The following is a 21,301-nucleotide window of genomic DNA, read 5'->3' as shown; positions in this document are numbered from 1 at the left end:
AGAATCTCTGAGGGTCATAATCCCATTACAGAAACCACAATCTACCAAGATTTTGTGAAGTATAAGTGATGGAAAGGGAGTCTTACAGTTACACAACTCACCCAGGCAATTCCTAGGAAAGACACCTTGGTATCTGATAAGCTTGCTGAGATCTAAGAGCCTGAGGATCTTAATAAGCTGGTGTTCTCTTCCCATAGAAAACTATATTCAAGGCTAAGACCTATTTCTTAGCAAATCAATGGGTGGGAAAAAACTAATCAATGGTTTCTTCCTTCTGCAAAGTCAGGATAATATAAAATCTCTTAGGGACAAAGTGCTAACAATATATACTAACCAAGTGGCAGATCTGGAGCAAATTCCTTAACAACTTTGTGCCTTAGTATTCTCATTTCATAAGACTGTTGTGAGAATTAAATGATATGTGTAAAGCATTAAGAACCATGCCTGGCACATGGAAAGCTCTCAATAGATACTAACAGTTGTTATTATCCTCTACGCAGGATCAATCACAACATACTTTGCTCACAGGTAAGATCAACTACTTCCCTATTCCTCACAGGTCTGTCCCAAGGATCAAAGACAATGTACATGGAAATACTTTCTAAGATATAAAGCACGGCCGGGCGTGGTGGCTCACACCTGTAATCCTAGCACTCTGGGAGGCCGAGGTGGGCGGATCGTTTGAGCTCAGGAGTTCGAGACCAGCCTGAGCAAGAGCGAGACCCCATCTCTACTAAAAATAGAAAGAAATTATATGGACAGCTAAAAATATATATAGAAAAAATTAGCCGGGCATGGTGGTGCATGCCTGTAGTCCCAGCTACTCGGGAGGCTGAGACAGGAGGATCGCTTGAGCTCAGGAGTTTGAGGTTGCTGTGAGCTAGGCTGACGCCACGGCACTCACTCTAGCCTGGGCAACAGAGTGAGACTCTGTCTCAAAAAAAAAAAAAAAAAAAAGATATAAAGCACTTTACAAGCATCCATTACCTTCCTCATCCTTATAACTCTCAACAGCAGAAAGAAGGTACAGAAGGTAACATGGTGAAAGGGCTGAAGTGAGAAACTGAGACAGGCCCCAAACTGTCACTATAACCACTCATTCCATCAATAAGCATGTGCAAAGTATCTGCTTTCAGGGGGCACTCAGATGACACAAAGATGAAGACAGCAAGTTGGCCTCAGTGATGCTGGAAGAGACTGGCATATATAGAAATAATTAGAAGGCAAAAATTAATAGAATTTTTTAATTTTTATTTTTTAGGTAGAGTCTCACTCTGTTGCCTAGGGTAATTTCTTTCTATTTTTAGTAGAGACGGGGTCTCGCTCTTGCTCAGGCTGGTCTCGAACTCCTGACCTCGAGCGATCCACCCGCCTCGGCCTCCCAAAGTGCTAGGATTACAGGCGTGAGCCACCGCGCCCGGCCTAATAGATGCTTTAAAGAAAGGCATAAACCACAAGCACCGTGGGCAGAAAGGAAAGCATGATTACTTTGAACTAGGAGGCTTCTCAGAGGAATAGCTTTTGAGTTGGTTATTGAAGAAGAAGACCTTGCCAGGCTTAAAGAGAAGTAGAGGCCGGGCGCGGTGGCTCACGCCTGTAATCCTAGCACTCTGGGAGGCCGAGGCGAGTGGATCGCTCGAGGTCAGGAGTTCGAGACCAGCCTGAGCAAGAGCGAGACCCCGTCTCTACTAAAAATAGAAAGAAATTATACGGACAACTAAAAATCTATATAGAAAAAATTAGCTGGGCATAGTGGCGCATGCCTGTAGTCCCAGCTACTCGGGAGGCTGAGGCAGTAGGATCGCTTAAGCCAGGAGTCTGAGGTTGCTGTGAGCTAGGCTGACGCCACGGCACTCACTCTAGCCTGGGCAACAAAGTGAGACTCTGTCTCAACAACAACAAAAAAAAGAGAAGTAGAAATACATTCGAAAAGGCAGAGACACGAAAGTTCTCTGGGACCAGTGGAGTGGCAGAAGAGGACCCTTAGGCCTGAGGCCTTCCTTCCGATGGGAATCACTGTGCTTCCACTGGGCACCTAGGCAGCTTCTGACACTCCCCCACACTGCCCTCTGCCCCGCTCACAGTCTGCCCTTCTAGGAGACAAACAAGGAGGTGACAGTACACAGAGAGGGAGGCCGTTTCTGACCCTCCCGTACATCAAGGCCAGCTGCTCTACCGAATAGGACACACCAGCCACTTCCGATCTTTACTCATTTCCCTTTTACCCTGTGAGCTGCTGAAGCAAGGGGTCTTCTGTGTTGCATTTTAATTACCACTATGATCCACGGGATCTCAAGGGCTTTGAATAATAACATTTTAACATTTACACATTGTCAGTCACTTCTGCCCATTAAATTAAGGCTGAAAAATGCAGCTCATGTGGGGAGTTATTCAAATCAACCCTCAGACCCAGAAGGCTGGTACCCAGTTTCCCAGGTTGTTCTGCTTTCTCTGTTCCATTAGGACTGGAATCCTCCAACTGCCTAGTCACTATGGTGAGCAACAAAAACCACGTATGTCCAGGAGAATGCCTAAGTACCTGGCTGCTTTTAGAGGGTCACCATGCTTTCCCCAGAAGGAGGGTCCTGACCAGGTTATGCAGACATTTGCTGAAGACTGAGATCTGATAAGACAGATAGACTGAGAGTCCATTCTGGTCCATAGCAACCTGAGAAACAGAACAAGAGGCAGACTGGGATTCAAGAGGCCCAAGTTGTAGTCCCAGCCCTGTGACTTTTCTTCTCTAGGTCTCTTTCAAAAAATGAGTGGCTGGAATGTATTCTCTGGGGTCCTGAGATTCAGTAGGGTTTGAATCTGTGATTAGATGACCTCTCCAAGGTCCCTTCCAGTTCTATGATATAAAGAATAGCAGCAGGGCTTCTGATGAAACGGTTTTAGCTTCATGGGTAAAAGCCCGGGCTTTGGACTCAGCCAGACTAGGGCTTAAGCCTCAGCTCTAATACCTAACCTCTTCTTCCTCATCTATTAAACATGGATAAAAATAGCCCCCACTCTGAAGATTTGTCTTGAGATATACAATGACATAATCAATGTAAATGAACTCAGCACAGTGGCTGGCCCATAGGAAGCATTCAGTAAATGACAGCTGCTATCATTGTCATCATTTTCCATTTACAGCCATTTCTGAACTCAGCTCATCATGCTAACACTGTACACAGAGGTTGGTTTCCTTCCTCCCAACTCTGCAAAGGAGTCCAAACAGTTGGTTTCAAGTGGCCCTGTTAACCAGGCAGAATAAAACTCAAATGCCAGAGAAGGTCAGAAGTTTTGCAAGTTTGGGTCAGGATTACATGTAACACCATGGTGGAGAATCTTCAGACTAGGAAGCATCTGTACTCACCTTGGTGTCCACAGGTGCAGCCCAGCTTTGGGACGTAAGGCTGTTCCACGCTGATTTGGTCCAAATCACCTCATAACCTTATGGTTCCCCCATTTCCTTAAACTCCTCCCGAAGAGTCTATTCACTGCCAATCACTGGACCTCTGGCCCCCTAAGCTTCCCTATTTTTCAATGTACCAGCTTTGCCTGGATTAGTTTCCAACCAGCCACGATATCTAACCATGCCTAATTTAATAGCACATTTGCTGTCTTTGTTCCCCTTGATCTTCTGCCAGTTTCAGCACTGGGCATCACAGCCATTTGCTTTCTCATCTCCAGTTGCTGGAATGTTGAGCCCTGTTAAATACTCAAGAAACAACTGGCTGAATCCTCTACCAATTCACCCAACTCAGCTGGCTTCCGACAGCACCATTTATGAAGTACTAGTCGTCCTGTGCCAGACACTGTGCCAAGCATTTTCTTTTTAATGTTCACAACCATGAGGTAAGAATTAGTATCCCTACTCTAAATGTAGAAACTGAGGCGTAAAGAAGTTAAATGACTCCCTAAATAAAGGTCACCAGCCAATAAGTGGTAGAGCAAGAATTCAAATGCAAGCCTGATTACCGGGCCCAGCAATCCTTTTATACATTTCTTGAAAACTATGATATTATAAGACCAATTCCTCATCTTTTCTGTTCTTTTCAAACCATCATCTTTACCCACAGCACCTGTACTCCTGGAGGATAATCACACGAATTTCCTGAGAAGACTTAGATCAAAATTCCTACTGCTACTCTCAATGCCATGTCAAAATTTGGGGGTAATTTCCTCTTTTCCCACCTATCTCAGAGACATTATCTCCCTAGTTAGGATATACCCAATGGCCTTCTAATTGCCTAACACTTTTCCTAGTGTTCACCCTTCTAGACATATCAATGAACACTGTTTACCAGTTGCCTCCAATACCCCACTCTCTCCTTCTTCCTTGGTTGTGGGGTTTTTAGATAGCTTCACAGCCACCTAGAATAAAGACTACATTTCCCATCTCCTTTGTAGCTGGGTGTAACCACATGACCAAGTCCTGGCCAATGGGTTATAAGTGAGAGTGGTATGTGTAACTTTTGGGAGCTGTCTTTAAAGTGTCCGTCTCCCCTTTCTTCCTTCATGCTGATGGTGTGAACTTGAATAGCCACCTTGAACCATGAGACAGCAGAAGGAGACTCGGTCCTTGACAATCATGAACTGCCACCTAGCCTTCCTCTGAACATCTCTCTTATTTAAACTGCAGTTATTTTGGGTTTTCTGTCACAATCGGCCTTGGCTTCTAAGAAACTGCATTATTCTAGTTTTCTTCCTGTGTTTCTTTCCCCTTGTGCCTCTAAATACAAGTTCTATTCTTGACTTCTTCCATCTCTCTAGTCTTTCAGCAACTGATTCTCTTTTATGTTAACCATCACCTCAATTTGGATGACTCATGAATCTGTATTTCTAATCTCAACATCTCTCGAACATCAGACCCACATTTCCAAGTGTTTATGGAGTAAACTTGGATATTCTCTGGTGCCTAAAACACCTTAACATATTCAAAATTGGACTTAATATCTTCCTTCAACTGTGCCCCTCCCTCAATTCCCTATTTCTGTTAGCGATACACAATTTTCTCAATTAACCATGCTCAAAACCTCAGAATCATCCTGAATACCCTCTCCTCATTCTTCCACATTTTGTTGTATGGTCTTGTTAATTCTACTTCCTCAGTATCTCTCCCATTCCTACTCTCCTTCCTATAGCTTCCTACTGGGCTCTAATTACCTTCAAGAGACTCCTTGAAGTCTCTTGACTTTAAAGTATCCCTGTCTCTAGTTTGTCCCAGCCTAAGCAATCTAAGAGTCCACAATTATGTATTCTTTAAGTATGGCTGCTATCCTGTCACCCTATTCAAAGAGCTTCAACAACACTGTACTGTTCTTGGAATAAAGAGTGACACTGGAGATCCAATACTCCATGACAAGTTCCCTTTGTTCCAGCAAACTGGACTACTTACCATTATCCAAACTCCCTTCTATCTTCTCCCATCAGCTCACTGCTGTTTACGCCACGCCCCCTGCCTGGAGTGCCTTCTCCTTTCTCCTTACTTCTGCCTATCACGTGGAATTCTATTCTACCAATTTAACATATTCTGCCCTCTTTTGATTATTTTACAATGTCTCATGTACACATATGTATATAAATGGATGTTGACACATTTGGTGGAAAGAAATTTAAACGTGCAGTTCACAAGGCTTGGACTTGTTCCATAATGGAAAGAAAAGTGAACTATTCCAACTCCAAAACATAAATCGATAGGAAGAAAGCAGTTATACAGCAGGGCTCTTTGCAAAAGCTCCTCTAATGCAAGAAGGTGAGAGGCAAAGTGCTGTTTTTTGTTTTGTTTTGTTTTGTTTTGCCAATTCCTTCAGATTTTCTACTCTTTTCATCTCGTAAAACCAAAACTCTATAATCATTAAACAATAACTCCCCATTCCTCTCTCCCCCCAGCCCCTGGCAAGCACCACTGTACTTCCTGTCTTTATGATTTTGACTACTCAAAGTATCTCATGTAAATGGAATCATACTATATTTGTCTATGACTGGCTTATTTCACTTAGCATAATACCCTCAAGGTTCATCCATGTTAACGGCTTGTTAAACTGTCTCATTTATATTTTCTGCCTTTGGGAAAAGCACCCAAACTTATTCCTTGCCATCTACCTTAAAAAGTTAGCCTGGACCAGGTGCAGTGGCTCACGCCTGTAATCCCAGCACTTTGGGGGCCGAGGTGGAAGGATCGCTTGAGCCCAGGAGTTCAGGGCTAGCTTGAGCAACTTAGTAAGACCCCATCTCTACCAAAAACAAACAAACAAAAAAAAAAAAAAAAAAACAACCAAGCATAGTGGCCCACACCTGTAGTACCAGCCACTTGGGAAGCTGAGGCAGGAAGATCACTTGAGCCCAGGAGAGTTCAGGGCTGCAGTGAGCTATGATTGCAACACTGCACTCTGGTCTGGGCAACAGAGCAAGATCCTGTCTCTTAAAAAAAGCTAGCCTGCACTTTTAGGTAAAATGGTAGATTGAACATAGGTACCTATTTTCTCTTCTTTCTGAAATCTCACTAAACCAACAGTGAAAGTGGGACTCCAAATGAAAACACTCCCGAGAAAACACAATCCTAAACTGGCAAATGGAAAAGCCAAGATTTACACTATAGAATTCCCCAAAGGCTAATGAACTGGTACTCTGATGCTGGAGTAGAGAAGCTAAAGCAACAGTTTCTTCCCCTTTAAAAGGATTAAGGTCTGCATGCCCATGCACAAACTGCGCAAAGACCCAAAGGCAAGCTCTCAGGAACACTGACTTAAACCTAAAAAACCTCAGAAGTGTAGCTGCATGCCAAAGGGTCCACATGTATCTCTGTCTTCAGATAATCATTCATCATTGTCGCCACTAAGTACCACTTCACCTGGATCCAAATGCTATTAGTGGATGCTATAAAAAAGCACCACAGAGAACAATACGGCTTTTAGAGCTCCTGGCTACTTTCCCACGTGCTGTCAAACCTGGAAAGTTGTCCACTGTTTCTCTGAGTGGTCATACGTCCAGAGTGTCCAGTGAGCAGAGTCCCACCCTGAACAGAAACAGACGACCATGCTAAGCAAAATGGGAAACACTGCTCTCGGTGACGCCTGCCCTGAATAATGACTTTTTCTATAGTTGAAACCATTTAAGTAACAGGAATACCCAGTTTAATAAAACTGTCACAAAGCTACGTGGGCTTAGCATCTCTTTGGAGGGGATGGGCTTTCTACTTCATGGATGTATTAAAGCTTTCGGCTTCTGTCAGTGTTTGTCATTTCTGTAGGCACAGACGCCACCTCTGGGCGGGAAAGCTCTTCCCTCTGCAGGGCTGCCCTGCGCAGGGCGGGACGTCAGCACTCCTGGTCGGCAGGCACAGGTGCCGCGGCAACCCGCTTCAACCAGGCACGGTAACGGACCCCAACTCTCCCGGCTTAGAACTCTCTTATTGTTAATTTCTAAAATCTCTGAATTTGTGCTTACACTTTATATCATTCCTACATGTAGTGGTTTTTTTCTCTTCCCTTTATCAGAACGGTCAGAAATCTTTTTTTAAAAAAATACATTTTCATTTTAATGATCAAGTCTCCTTTGGTTTCTTTACTTCATTATATCTGCTTTCTTTAACATGTTAATCACAAAGTAAACCATAAAGTATGACATGCATACCATAAAGTATTGTGAAGTATACCGTCTGCTTTTGTCTCTTTAATAATCCCTTAATACTCTCTCATTAAGTACTCTGCTACTTTCTTTTGGTTAAGTTTTAATCTTCCCTGTTTTTTAACAAATGACTTTAAGACATAAACTTTCCTCCGAGTACCACTTTGGCCAAATATTATAGGTAGCTATAAAAAGTATTTCCACTACCATTCATTTCCATTTAGAAAAATAGAAAGAAAAAAGATAGCTAACTCAGAGACTAAATATTATAACACTAATCAATGAGATAAAATGCTCGATTTCATTAGATTAGGCAAATGCTAATCTCAAAAGACACTTTTTTTGCTTGTCCTGGTGAGAAACAGTAAAGAGTGACAGCACACGGTGCGGGTGACGGTCCGGGGAAGAGGGGCCCTCTCCCCACTACGGGAGGGCAGTCAGCGCCACCAATTAGATCTGACCATGCACACTCTGACCGGCGAGCTCTACGTTCGTCAATCTCTTTCAGAGAAGTACTCTTGTAAGCATGTAGCAACATGCGTACAGAATGTCCACAGCAGCATAATTCGTAACAGAGAGATCCTGTAGACAACTTAAACATTCATCAAATGGAGAATAGAAAAATGAGTTATGGGATATTTAACAGTCATTAAAAAAGAATAAGTAGATTTTAAGAATCATAACAAAATTGTATCCATGATCTATAGACAAGGTAAGACAAAAAACAAGTTTGTAAAACAGTTTGTAAAATATGATCCCTTGTTAGGTTAAACACAAACAAAAGAATTTCATGTAGTCACTTGTGTACCAAGACGGCAAATGGCCCTAAAGCGTACATCACACGTTCAAAATGGTTATTTCCACAACTGAGTAGCAGGGAGGTGAGAAGAACCTTAGCATCATATTTACATTCACTTCTGTAAAGTCTGAATGCTTTTTTCTTTTCAGTGAGCATATTCTAATATAATTTAAAAATTAAAAAAGATCTCCCATCTTATCCCTCACAATGTAGTTTCGTGAATTATATATTAAAGAGGGGCTAAAAGCTCTGAAAGTCTCATGAACACGGACTTTGGAACGCTAATCAATTAATTCATAAAAGCTGCATAAGTTAATGACATTAACGGACAAGCCGAAAAGATTTAGTATTTACTAACCCACAACGTGGTCTGCTGTTGTACCTCACTTTTACCAACCCTGGCAGGCATTCCTTCCAGGCCAGCTTCTCCTGCCAGGCTGCCAGGACAGGCAGGGCTTCTGAGAAACTGGCAGAGCCCGTTTTCATATTGAATGTCTCAATCCCTTTGTCTGAAAGCTCTTTGAGTGGTCCAAGCAGCAAGCCTGGAGACAGGCTCATGCCGCAGGCTGTGGTTCAATTAAAGCTGCTTCCTACACCATCTACTATCAACACTTAGCCCAATACTGTAGAGCTGGAAGAAACCAAAGCAAAGGAGGATCAGATGTGAGGTCCTAAGTCCTCCTTGGTAGTTCCCTTCTTAACCTGAAGATCTCTAGACCTGGGGATAGAAAATCCCTATCAAGGGCAGTTGGCAGCCAAGGAGACCAGCCCCATTTATGAAGTTTGTCTGACTTTCCCCTTTTCTTTCTTCCAAAGGTTGAACCAAGTGGTTCCAGATGAAACATCTGAAAGAGAAAGAATTGGAATCTCCCTCCAATGCTAAAGATTCTTTCCTCACTAAAAACCATTTTCAGAGCATTAAATTAATTGCTTGTTCTTTAAGGGTTAATTTCAGTATGATTTATTATCAAATGACTGGAGACAGCATTAGTGTTCTACTCCACCCTCTCTAAATGTTTTAATTAAAAATCTACCAACATGATTAGAAGACTGAATACAGGTTAACAGTTCTTCCCAAACTGCTATATAGATTCAATGCAATCCTAATCAAAATCCCAGCAGGACTTTTTGTAGAAATCAACAAGCTGAATCTAAATTTGAAAGACAATGGAACTAGACCATCTAAAACAACTCTGAAAAAAGAATAACAAATTTGCCAAGGCAATTCAATGGAGAAAAGACAGTCTTTTCAACAAATAGGGCTGAAACAATTGGATATCCGTATGTAAAAAAAAAATGAATCTTGATCCATACCTCACATCATATTCAAAAATTAACTCAAAATGGGATCATAGGTCTAAATGTAATACCTAAAGCTATAAAATTTCCAGAAAAAACAATAAGGAAAAATATTTGTGACCTTATCCATTAAAAAAAAGGATAAACTGAACTTTATCAAAATTAAGAAACTCTGCTCTTTAAAAGACACTATTAAGGGAATAAAAAGACAAGTCACAAACTGGGAGAAAATTACATATCTGGTAGAGAACTTGTATCTAAAATATATAAAGAATTCATAACTCAATAATCAGAAAACAAAGCATTTTTTTTAAATAAGCAAAAGATTTGAATAGACATTTCCCTAGATAGAAGGATAGCAAAAATCATATTAACAGATGTTAAAATCTTCAGCCATTAGGGAAATATAGACCAAATCCATTAATGAGATATCACTATATACCCATCAGAATGGCTAAAATTTTTTAAACCTGACAACATTAAGCACTGAGGAGAATGCACACAGCAACTGAAGTCCTATGATGAGAATGTAAAACGGTACAACCACTCTGAAAAATGGTTTGGTGGTTTCTTATAAAGTTATTATTTCCTAGGGCCCAGCCATCCCATTTCTAGGTATAATATCCAAGTGAAATGAGAACTTATGGTCACACAAAAGCCTGCCTGTATGTGAATGTTGATAGTAGCTTTATTTGTAATTGCCAAGAACTGTAAATGACCCAAATGTCCCTAGATATAAACTGAGGTATATCCATACAGTGGGACAATATTCGGCAATGAAAAGGAACAAATTACCGGTATATGCAACAACATGGATGAATTTCAAATGCATTATGCTAAGTGAAAGGGGCCAGAGTCCCCAGGCTATAGACTGTATGATTCCATTTATGTGACATTCAGGAAAAAGCAAAACGATTGGGACAGACGTCACAGCAGTGGTTGCCAAGGATTAGGGAAGGGTGAGGGGCTGACCAGAAATGGACATGGGAAAATTTTTTTGTGTAATGAAACTATTCTGTATTTTGATTGTGGTGGCAGTTATATAACTGTATTTGTTAAAACTCACAGAACTGTATACAAAAAAAAGGATAACTTTTACCATATCTAAATTATAACTTTTTTAACAGCTCCAAATGGAAACCATAAAATACAAAATAAAACAAAAAAACTACTATGAAAATGACCACAAAGTTTCTGCATGCCAGAAAAGAAAACCTTTTAAATAGGACCATTAAAAATAAGGTCTACAATGTCATACACACATGCGTACGTCTTGACACCCCTACCCTCTGACAGGTCTAGCAAAGGATATTTCAAAGGAAAACACCTCATCCCCCATTCTTACCTGAACCACGGACTGTCTTAGGGTTGAACGGAGGCATTAATACCCCACAAAGGACCTATTACCTGCAAGTTATGGAGAGCTGGGAAAGGCCGCAAGAGTTCCTTAAAACCGCAGTGGGAATTGCATTGCCCCTTCTTGTTCTTCCTTAGGAGAACAGGGGTTGACACAAATTCTCCAGCAGTGCACACTCACCTCTGTCGTGACTGCATTTACATCGATGGGCTGGATCTCAGTACTGCAGCACTCACTCCCTTACAGAGGAAACTGAATTTTGCAGAGGCAATGAAAGTAGGCCAAGGCGACAGAGCACTCTAGTTACGGGGTGGCAGCCAATCACGGGCCCCTCCCCAGGAGCCTCTCACTCTGAGGTCAGGACTCAAAAGCAGAGTCTGTGCTGTCAGCCTGAACCCAAAGGGACTGACTTGTTGGGCTTATTTTTCCACAGCATTAACTCAAGGGTTTATGATTTGAGACCCCAAATCAATCTCTGCCACAGCACTGGCGGTCTCTCCTCCCACAGTTATCACCTTGTCTGATCTAACCTTTTCCTTGCTTCTCGTGATGAAGATGGCGGCCAACTCCAGCCCAGGGCATACAGTTCAGGTATTGAAAACAAAAGCTACAATGCACTCCCCACCCCAGACTGTCCCCACCCAACTGAAACCCAGCCGCCCCACCCAAGGAACATCATAGCTACATCATCCTCCCCTTCCACCCAGGATCACACACTTGCAAAATCCCTTTGGAGTTGTTTCTGCTGAGGAGTTGGGGGGAAATGTACCTTTTGTTTTTCCATCCACCGATACCAGCTTCTTTGTCTCTGCCGTTAACAACAGCTCATAAGGGTGCTCATCCTCTTCCCTGGCTGCACTCCCCTGTATCCGGGGTCTCACGGCCAGGACCTAAGAGAGAGAAACAACCGGTGCATCTCATGCACGTGGCTAAAAGTAAGACAGGCGGTGGGGAACAAATCTGAGATTATTGGCTCCTTTTTCAACTGAGAGGAAGGGAGGCAGGGAAGAGAAGGTGAATAACTCAAGTGTCACATAAAGTCACAACTGCCTTTCTGGATATACACCTGTACCTCAAATCTCAATGGCCTTTGAACAGAATACTCCCCTTTCTTTGCCTCGCTTTATTTGTCAAAAATTTTAAGTGAAATCCAACATCCTTCTTTCCCTTGCTTCTCCCATGTCCACAGTGGTCTACATCTGCGGTCCCCAACCCCCGGGCCACAGACCGGTACCAGTCGTGGCCTGTTAGGAACTGGGCCGCACACCAGGAGGTGAGCAGTCAGCCAGGGAGCTTCATCTGTATTTACAGCCACTTCCCATTGCTCGCATCAGCGCCTGAGCTCTGCCTCCTGTCAGATCAGTGGCGGCATTAGATTCTCATAGGAGGATGAACACTACTATAAACTGTGCACGGAGGGATCTAGGTTGCGAGCTCCTTATGAGAATCTAGTGCCTGATGATCTGAGGTGGAGCTGAGGCGGTGATGCTGGCACTGGGGAGTGGCTGCAAATACAGATTATCACTGGCAGAGAGGTTTGACTGCACAAAAAATGTAATGTGCTTGAATCACCCAAAAACCATGGAAAAACTGTCTTCCATAAAACTGGTCCCTGGTGCCATAAAGGTTGGGGACGTGGGGACAAGGCTGGTCTACATGATCTCTTTTCTGTGGATAATACCTCCCAAGCAGCTCTTAGCCATTCTCCATCATAAAGGCCAGCCTTCTCCATGTTTCCTTCCCAAGATGCACATACACTATCCGAAGGCTGGACTCCTTCCCACTTTCTTCAGGAGGAACCAAAATGACTGACTGACCCTCAATGTTCGACATTTACTAGGAACCAAGTGGTCTATAAGTCCATTTCTATTTTTGTGAGGCTTTCTTCAGAGGTCCTGGGGGTTATAGGCAATGATTTCCCAAAAGCTGGTTTCCTACCACATTTATGATAACAACGGTTTTAAATTACTTCCACTAATCTCTGCTCTGAAGAGTCAAGTAGCTAGAACGTTTGAATTTCAGTAAGGAAAAAACAGCTCTGTCTACTAAGAAATCCCTAATCCAGGCAGCCAACTGTCTCTGATGAAATAACTAAACCAGAACTGCCTCCTACTCTCCTACTCCTGACAACTATGAGGCTTTGGTCACCTGAGGGCCTGGTGGCCACAGCTAGTCATAGTACCAGAGTAGCCACGCTTTCCCTCGAACCCAGCCAGAAACAGCATGGATAATGCCACGGCCACACTGAAAGAGAAAATGGAGATCCTTGCTTTAGAAGGTAATTCTGGTGCAGCTGTCCTAAGAGTCCAATGTGTTTCCGGGTAGAATAGGAATAAGCTAGCATTAATACTAAGCTATGAGAAGAGCAAACCAAAGCACAAGATCTTTTTGAGCAATTTGGCTACAAGTAATGTATTATGAATAAGGGGGTGGGGGAGTGAGAGGAATTCCCAATTCCACCTAACACAATGAATGGAACCCTATAAATGTGATTCTGTGGCATACAGAGAAACCTCCTCCCACGCTGACACATCCCACAGCTCACTGGAAATGCATCAAGTTTGTGATTCACCAGGGTTTTTTTGCTTCTTCAAGGCAGAGCCCACTGTGTTACGGCCTAATGAGACAAGGACTCTAGCAGCCTCAGACTAAAGAAAAACTGCAGCTCCTATTTGTTAACAAGGCTGCCACACTAAAGGCAGAAGGATAGTCTCTTTTCAAAATTCTGCTAAGCACAGCAGGAACCTCCACTTAGTGCAAGCTACCTGGAAGCTAAAAGCTATTTCATTACAATGATCCATTTGCCCCTATTACTTATTCCTGGCCTCTTTAGGAACACAATTAAGGAAAAAAGAGGGACCATTAGGCAGTTCACACTGTGTCAACTTAATACCACTGGCTTTACAGGCAGGAATTTGTGTTGTGCAGGTCTACATGCCCATAGCTATCATTTATGCAGGGCCCTGGAAATCTGACTGGGTGAGTGCTCTGCACACAGCAAGAGCTCGCATGCAGCCCCAGGCATGCGTCCCTGAGAGGCAGGGAATTGACAGCCTGGATGCCCAGCCTATAATACCCTTTCTTCTCAAGGGCTGATAACTCCCATCTGGCAAATCAGGCCCACTGGACCTGTGTTCGCTCCGTGCCTGGCTCCTGCGCAGGAAAATGGAAGCAGAGATCATCAAATATCAGAGCTGGAAGGGACCCTCACCAGCACAGTCACAACTAGAGAGTACCTGGTTCCAGCCCTTTCATTTGCAGATGACAACCCTGCTTCACAGAGAGGTCCAGAGACTTGCCCAAGGTTCCATGAGAGCTTCCCACAGAGCCACCGCCATAAAACTCAACTCCCCTGATTCTGCACCTGATTGGCCTCATTTGTTCTACCTTTCGTTTTTTTTCTGCATCCAATTTAGAACCCTTTCCCTCCTTCAGATGTCTGATGAGAGTCCCCTGCTAATAGCCAGACAAGAATTAGGGTGATCTTTTCTTCTTGGTGCTGGCCCCTCCCAGCTATGGGATTAAAATCTCACAATAAAGCAATAAACTGTTTTTCTTTGAGCCGTCCCAGCTCCCACTCAGGAAGCCCTATGTCATAGTGAATATGGCAATAACTGATTTTCAACAGAAAGGATTCTGCTCTTTACTAAATTACTCCTTAATCTTTTTTTCCCCTTTCCTCCAGGGCTGGCAGTAAATCAAAGCCAAAATATATGTATTTTCTGCTATGTGGAAAGCAACATTTCTGCTGCAGAGAAAAGCTATGAGCAGTCACCACCTAACTGTGACCAGTGGAATGTCCAGCTGGGGTGTGAGCAGCTTTCCGGGAAGAGATACCACAGCAGCTGCAGTCTCCATGAACATTTAGCATATCTGAACAGAGGGAAGACTGCAGTCAGTCCTGATGCAGCTGGCAGCCCATTTGGTGGGACAAAAACATCTAAATAGCATGTGTGTGTGCACGTGTCTAATTTTTTAAAGCCAGTTTCATGATCAGGTCATTAATCTAAAAGCTCTCCTAGAGCCAGGCATGCTCCAGCTTCCCCTAAAGGTTTCTATGGGTCACCTGACAAGGACAAGCCCCAGGAATAGGGATAAAAACATTGGGGCAGATTGCTTGCTAAATACAAAAGCCTAAGTTTGATGACGCCAGTATCTCCTGAGAGATGAGGTTTAGGGTATTAAAGTTTTGAGAGTATAAGAAAAGATGGTGAAAGATCACAGAGTAAAAAAAAAAAATCAGTACACTTTTAGAGAAGATCTATCCACTCAAACTATAGCATATGAACAAAATACGCCTGAATCATTAAAAGGATAATGACCCAGGCCTTATTACCTCTACATTCATGGACCTATAATCACCAGCAAATAAGCAAATGCAGGGCTCTCACCGTCTTCCAAATACCAACTCTGCTGGTCCAACTGATCCAGAATTCCAGGCTATTCAGAAGCAAGTTCTAGAAAATATATCTCAGACTCTCCCATCTAGAAGAGTAAGACAGAGATTTCTTCCTCCACTCCCACCCCCACCTCTTGACACTGTGTTATTGCCAAGCTGTACGCTTTAGAAAGTCTTGGGAGAATAGAAAGTCCTGAGTACAATACAGTATTTCTTTAAGAGCCTTGCCCCTATCCTTGGGCACTAGGAATTTTAATTCAAGTCTTTGTTAAAGAGGCAGCACAAGGCATTCACAGAGACACAGCCCTAACTGAATATGCTTCATATTACTAAGTTTCTCCTTGTAAAAAAGGGAGTAATGAAACAAACGCCTATTTATATAAAAAGGTATAGGGGTTTACTACATGCACTTGTATCTACTCAATGTATTATTACTCAGAGGTAATAATAGAAGGCTGCAATTCTAGAGACCCTCAGTTGAGACATTAAGTATTTATAATTAAGGGACAGAAATAAATAAGGACAGAATTTGTACCTAGCACAGACATCTTCCCCTATCTCCAACACTGACTTTTACATTTTAAAAACGGCTTCCTCATATTTATACATTTTGTTAAACTAAAGCCGTCCTTCTGGTTCCGTTGTGTTTATATTGAATAAAAGAACCTGTCTCGATGGTCCATGGCAATACTGTAAAAAATTATTAACTAAGACTTCTAGGGATAAAGTGATGAGACTTAATTAACTGGTTTATATCAGCTGATTTTTAAATTAGAGAACAATAGGGCATTGAATGAGCTACAAAATAACTATTAAAATTATATAATATTTTGAATAAATACTCCATAAATACATTCTCTGAATAGCAGGAAGTGTTAAAGGAGCATTTTGAAGGCAAAAGATCAAGGAAAACAATTTTCTTCACACACTTAAGTGATTGAGTTATTTGCCCCATGATAACATTTCTTTTTTAAAAGGTAGACTATTATTTTCAAATAACCTTCTTGAATCTTCCTGCCTGCCTATCCCATATAATTCCTATTTCTTTTCTAATTGAATCTTCATGACTTAATCCACATTTGTTCTCGTGTAGAGTCTTCATGGGAAATGCACAGGGAAAATGCAAAAACAGAACTAAGAGGTTTGGGGCAGAACCACCAAAACCTGCTACTGTGGCACAGTCTAGAGAACACTGATTAGGGAGATTCTGTATCTTGAATCAAGAGACAACACAGGTAGAGTGGGCTTGGTGGCGCACGCTTGTAATCTCAGCTATTCAAGAGGCTGAGGTGGAGGATCTCTTGAGGCCAGGAGCTCAAGGCCAGCCTGAGTAACATAGCAAGGATCTGCCTCGAAAAACAAAAAACAAACAAAAGACAACATAGGTATAAATGCAAAAAGTGAGACTGTTCAGCTTATTGGAGCCAGGAGAAAATGTGCGTGTTTCACTTTCCATTTGGTATGGTAGATCAATAATTGGCCTGTCTGCTAGAGAGCTATATTAAAATTCTTTGTTTAGTATTTGAGTTTGAAGGCCTTGTTCCAGATTACTGGCACACACAATACAAATTTACAATCCAAAAGGTGATAAGAAAGCAAAGTCTTCTTTGAGCACACATTAATGCACTTTCCAACAAACTCAAATTTCAGTGACGGGAATAAACCCTCAACCCTCTACCTCAGAAGCTGTCAAGGGAAAATACTTCTTATCTATTCGGTCTTCCTCCTCTTCATCGGGTGGTGGCTTTGCTGGAGGCGGTGGACGTTCCCTCTGCAGAAGAGAAAAAAAAATTATTTCTACTATCTCTTTTTTCAAGCATCTAACTTTTTGGCTTACCCTTACCTTAGCCCTTGGAAATGAAAAGAACAATGTAAAGAACTCCCCTGAGACACTAAAGTCAAGGTTCAGTCTCTGAACAGATAGAGAACTCTGCACACATACACAATTCAATTAGCACGCTCCATGGTTTTCGATGTCTGCGGCACAGATCATAAACACCTCTTTCACATTCTAGACCACAGTGAGAAATGCCAGCACTGAAAACACATAACTGCCTTGTTAGAAAACGTCCTTCACAAATACATAAAACTTTAGTATAGGAAAATCAGTGGCTCAATGTTCAGTATACTCTAAAAAGAGGAAACACAAGATCAAAAGAATCAACTTGTGAAATAGTTCTAACAAACCAAAGGTATTGAGGCAATAATGAGGAAAGTAATCAAGAACAAAAACATCAATTCCTCGTCAAACTTTAATGCTCTGATACAGGTCTATCCCCATTTATTAGCAAAAAGCTCAAAACTGATCTCTTATCCTTGGTTGTCTCCTTCAATAATACGCATTATATATCATTAGTATATGAAAATCCTATTTCATCTAAGCCCATTTTAAAAAGGAATATTCAGTTGTCTGCTCTCAAGCAGAGACTGGCAAGCTTTTTCTTAAAAGGACATACAGTATTTTTTTTTAATTTCAGTACTTTACAGGGGTACACACGTCTTGGTTACATAATTTGCTTTTGTACAGTCTGAGTCAGAGTTATAAGTGTGCCCATCCCCCAGATAGTGTGCATTGTACCTGTTAGGTGTGAATTCACCCATCCCATCCTCCCCCCTCCCATCTACTTGATTTCGCTTGAGTTTTACTTCCAAATGTGTATATAAGTGTTGATCAATTAGTTCCAATTTAGTATTGAGCACATATGGTGTTTGTTTTTCCATTCTTGCCATACTTCACTAAGAAGAATCATCTCCAGTTCCAACTAGGTTATTATAAAAGATACTAGATCACCATTTTTATTTTATGGCTGAGTAGTACTCTATGGTATACATATACCACATTTTATTAATCCATTCATGTATTGATGGGCACTTGGGTTGTTTCCATATCTTTGCGATTGTGAATTGTGCTGCTATAAACATTTGAGTGCAAGTGTCTTTTTTATAAAATGTCTTTTTTTCCTTTGGGCAAATACCTAGTAGTGAGATTTCTGGATCAAATGGTAGATCTACTTTTAATTCTTTGAGGTATCTCCATACTACTTTACATAGAGGTTGTACTAGTTTGCAGTCCCACCAACAGTGTATAAGTGTACTTTCTCTCTGCATCCTCACCAGCATCTATTGTTTTGGGACTTTTTGATAGCAGCCATTCTCACTGGAGTTGGGTGATATCTCATTATGGTTTGATTTGTATTTCCTTGATGATTAAAGACGTTAAGTAATTTTTCATGTGTTTTTTGGCCATTAGTCTATCTTCTTTTGGAAAGTGGCTGTTCATGTCTTTTGCCCACTTTTTAATGTGGTTGTTTGATTTTTTTCTTGCTGATTTGCTTGAGTTCTTTATAGAGTCTGGTTATCAGCCCTTTATCGTATGTATAGCATGCAAATATTTTCTCCCATTCTGTAGGTTGTCTATTTGCAGTAGTGATTGTGTCAAAAGGCCACATAGTAAGTATTTTAGGCTTTGCAGTCAACTTTGCCATTGTAGTACAAAAGTAGCCACAGATAATATGTAAATGAATGAGTGTGGCAATGTTAAAAAAAAAAAAAAACTTTATTTATAAAAACAGGTAGCTGCTCCTGACTATTGTTTGCCAACCCCTGCCCTAGAGCAAGAAATTCACTGAAAAGGAGACACTGGACTCATTATTAATAGATCATAGGCAAACAATTTCAGGAATACACAGAGTGATCTTGGAGAAGGAAACCTGCTAAAAGCTGAAGAGAGATTTGCCATTACACCTGCAGTAGCTTTAGCATCATTTATATTCCAAAGCCCTGGTCATGCTTGATAATCAGTGTTCCTGCCAAAGGGAGTAGGGGTCAGAAACAGAAGGTGATGTGTAGGCTCATTCCCTGGCTTGAAGGTTAGCTTACCATGCTGCTAAACAGGAGCATGGTAAGATTTCAGAAAGCCAGGACAGAGGTAAATGCTGAGTTATACAAGAGCTCAGGGAAATCTACAAGGAAAGATGTTTCAGAAGCTACCAGAGTTAGCATTTTAGCATTCATGATCTCTCTCTTAAAACATGCTTCACTGTTCAGTATTCTATCTTGATAAGTTGGTCATTCCCATGGTTCCTGGAACTGGGTAGATGCCCAATGGCAACAGCTTCAAAACAGGTCTGTAAGTTCAAGCCAAACAAAACTTTTTGGATCAGATTTCCCACTAGGTTCCACTTTTCCCACCCTTCTTTGCTTTGGAAGTGCAGGAACCTGGTCCCAGTGTTACCTTGTAAGGAAGGGAACAGCAAAAGGAGCAGGCTCATATCCTTCACCAGTAAGCCAACCTTGGGAACACAGTAGCTGAAGAAAAACAAAATGAACCACAACAACAACAAAAGGCCCATTCTAGGAACTTTTTCAAAGCTAAAAAGGCCTAGAAAGAACAATATGAAAGCCCTTTATGGAAGAAGTGATCACCAGGGACACTGGCAGCAAACAGAAGTACCTGTGAGCCTCTTTTTTTCTAGTGTGAAAACTTTGGAGTAGGGGCCCGGAAGTACAGAGCTGATTTAGAAACACCATCCACTATGTTTACTAAGACGCAGAACAGTCCCTTGGCCATAGTTAACTACCAAGGACTGGGAAGACAGCACAGCCACAACACACACAATTAAAAATGGCAAAGCATGCACCCCAATATGCATCCATTTCTACTTAGCAAGACCATAGGAGACTGATTCCTAGAGTGGGATGGAACAAAGAGACTTGTGTAAATCAATCACAGGAACTCGGTTATTCTCAGCAACCCTGAGCCGCTTTTTGCAAAGGCTCCAGCTCCCCCTAACGGACATCACCTGTAAATACCCATTAAAGCAAGGCCTTCCTCCACAGCTGCATTTGCTTAAATCATTTGTGCCTAACAGTGAAAGAAGTGACAAAAACTAGCTCAGTCTATAGAAGCACTATGCTAGTGGGGCTCAGCAGAGGTACTTGAGTTCACTATTCACGAGGAGTTTTGTCACAGTGCTTGACGACACCCACTCTGGTGGGCTACCAGCAGACTGTGGGCCTTTCCAAGATCCATACTAAAATGTTGGGACCATTTCAGGGCAGAGTAGCATAGGGTAAGGAGCCTAACTAAAAAGAACATTCCAAGAATCACCAGCCACTCCCCAGGCACACCTAAAAAGACCAAGAATTACCTAACGGCCAAAAGATCATCAAAATGGTCACAAGCCAGATTCAGACGAAAAAGGAAAGGCCAGCCTCTCCAAGGAGAAATAACATATACCTGAAAATATGTTCCAAGATGGGGTCAGCACCAAGAATCTGTCAGAGCAACGGCCAGTTTAGCTAAGGGGCAGTGCATAAAACCTCAAATTATCCTGCCTGGCACTGCAGGAAGGAAGGTCAGGGGGATCAGCGATTCAGGTCTAGACTCACAGCATAACCCTGGGGAGGAAGGGAGGGTAGGGGTCTTGAGGACAACGTATAAGACTGCAAGTTAAAGCAAGTACAGATGGTCCCTGACTTATGAAGGTTTGACTTACAATTTTTCAGCTTTACAATGGTGCAAAAGTGATACACATTCAATAGAAACCATACTTCCAGTGTCCACACAACCATTCTGTTTTTCACTTTCAGTATAGTATTCAACGAAATATGTGAGACAGCCAATACTTTATTATAAAATAAGCTTTGTGTTAGATGATCTTGCCCAAGGCTAACGTAAGTGTTTTGAGCACATTTAAGGTAGGCAAGGCTAAGCTATGACATTCAGTAGGTGAGGTGCATTTTTTTTTTTTTTGAGACAGAGTGTCGCTTTGTTGCCCAGGCTAGAGTGAGTGCCGTGGCGTCAGCCTAGCTCACAGCAACCTCAAAC

At 42.0% G+C, this 21,301-nt stretch overlaps 1 protein-coding gene across 5 annotated transcripts in view; it reads right to left on the bottom strand.

The window, feature by feature from the left end:
* Nucleotides 1–21,301, bottom strand: part of ANKS1A (ankyrin repeat and sterile alpha motif domain containing 1A) — a 188,147-nt gene that overhangs the window by 77,850 nt on the left and 88,996 nt on the right. For all 5 annotated transcript variants that reach the window (XM_069488647.1, XM_069488650.1, XM_069488649.1 and 2 more), the window contains 2 exons: nucleotides 17,150–17,242; nucleotides 11,842–11,962 (listed from right to left, as the gene is read on the bottom strand). In XM_069488647.1, the coding sequence (XP_069344748.1) occupies nucleotides 11,842–11,962; nucleotides 17,150–17,242 (214 nt within the window). The remainder of the gene's footprint in view (nucleotides 1–11,841; nucleotides 11,963–17,149; nucleotides 17,243–21,301) is intronic.

This window comes from Eulemur rufifrons, chromosome 15 (assembly GCF_041146395.1).
Source record: "Eulemur rufifrons isolate Redbay chromosome 15, OSU_ERuf_1, whole genome shotgun sequence".
Lineage (NCBI taxonomy): Eukaryota > Metazoa > Chordata > Mammalia > Primates > Lemuridae > Eulemur > Eulemur rufifrons.
This window is presented reverse-complemented; position numbering and strand designations above follow the sequence as displayed.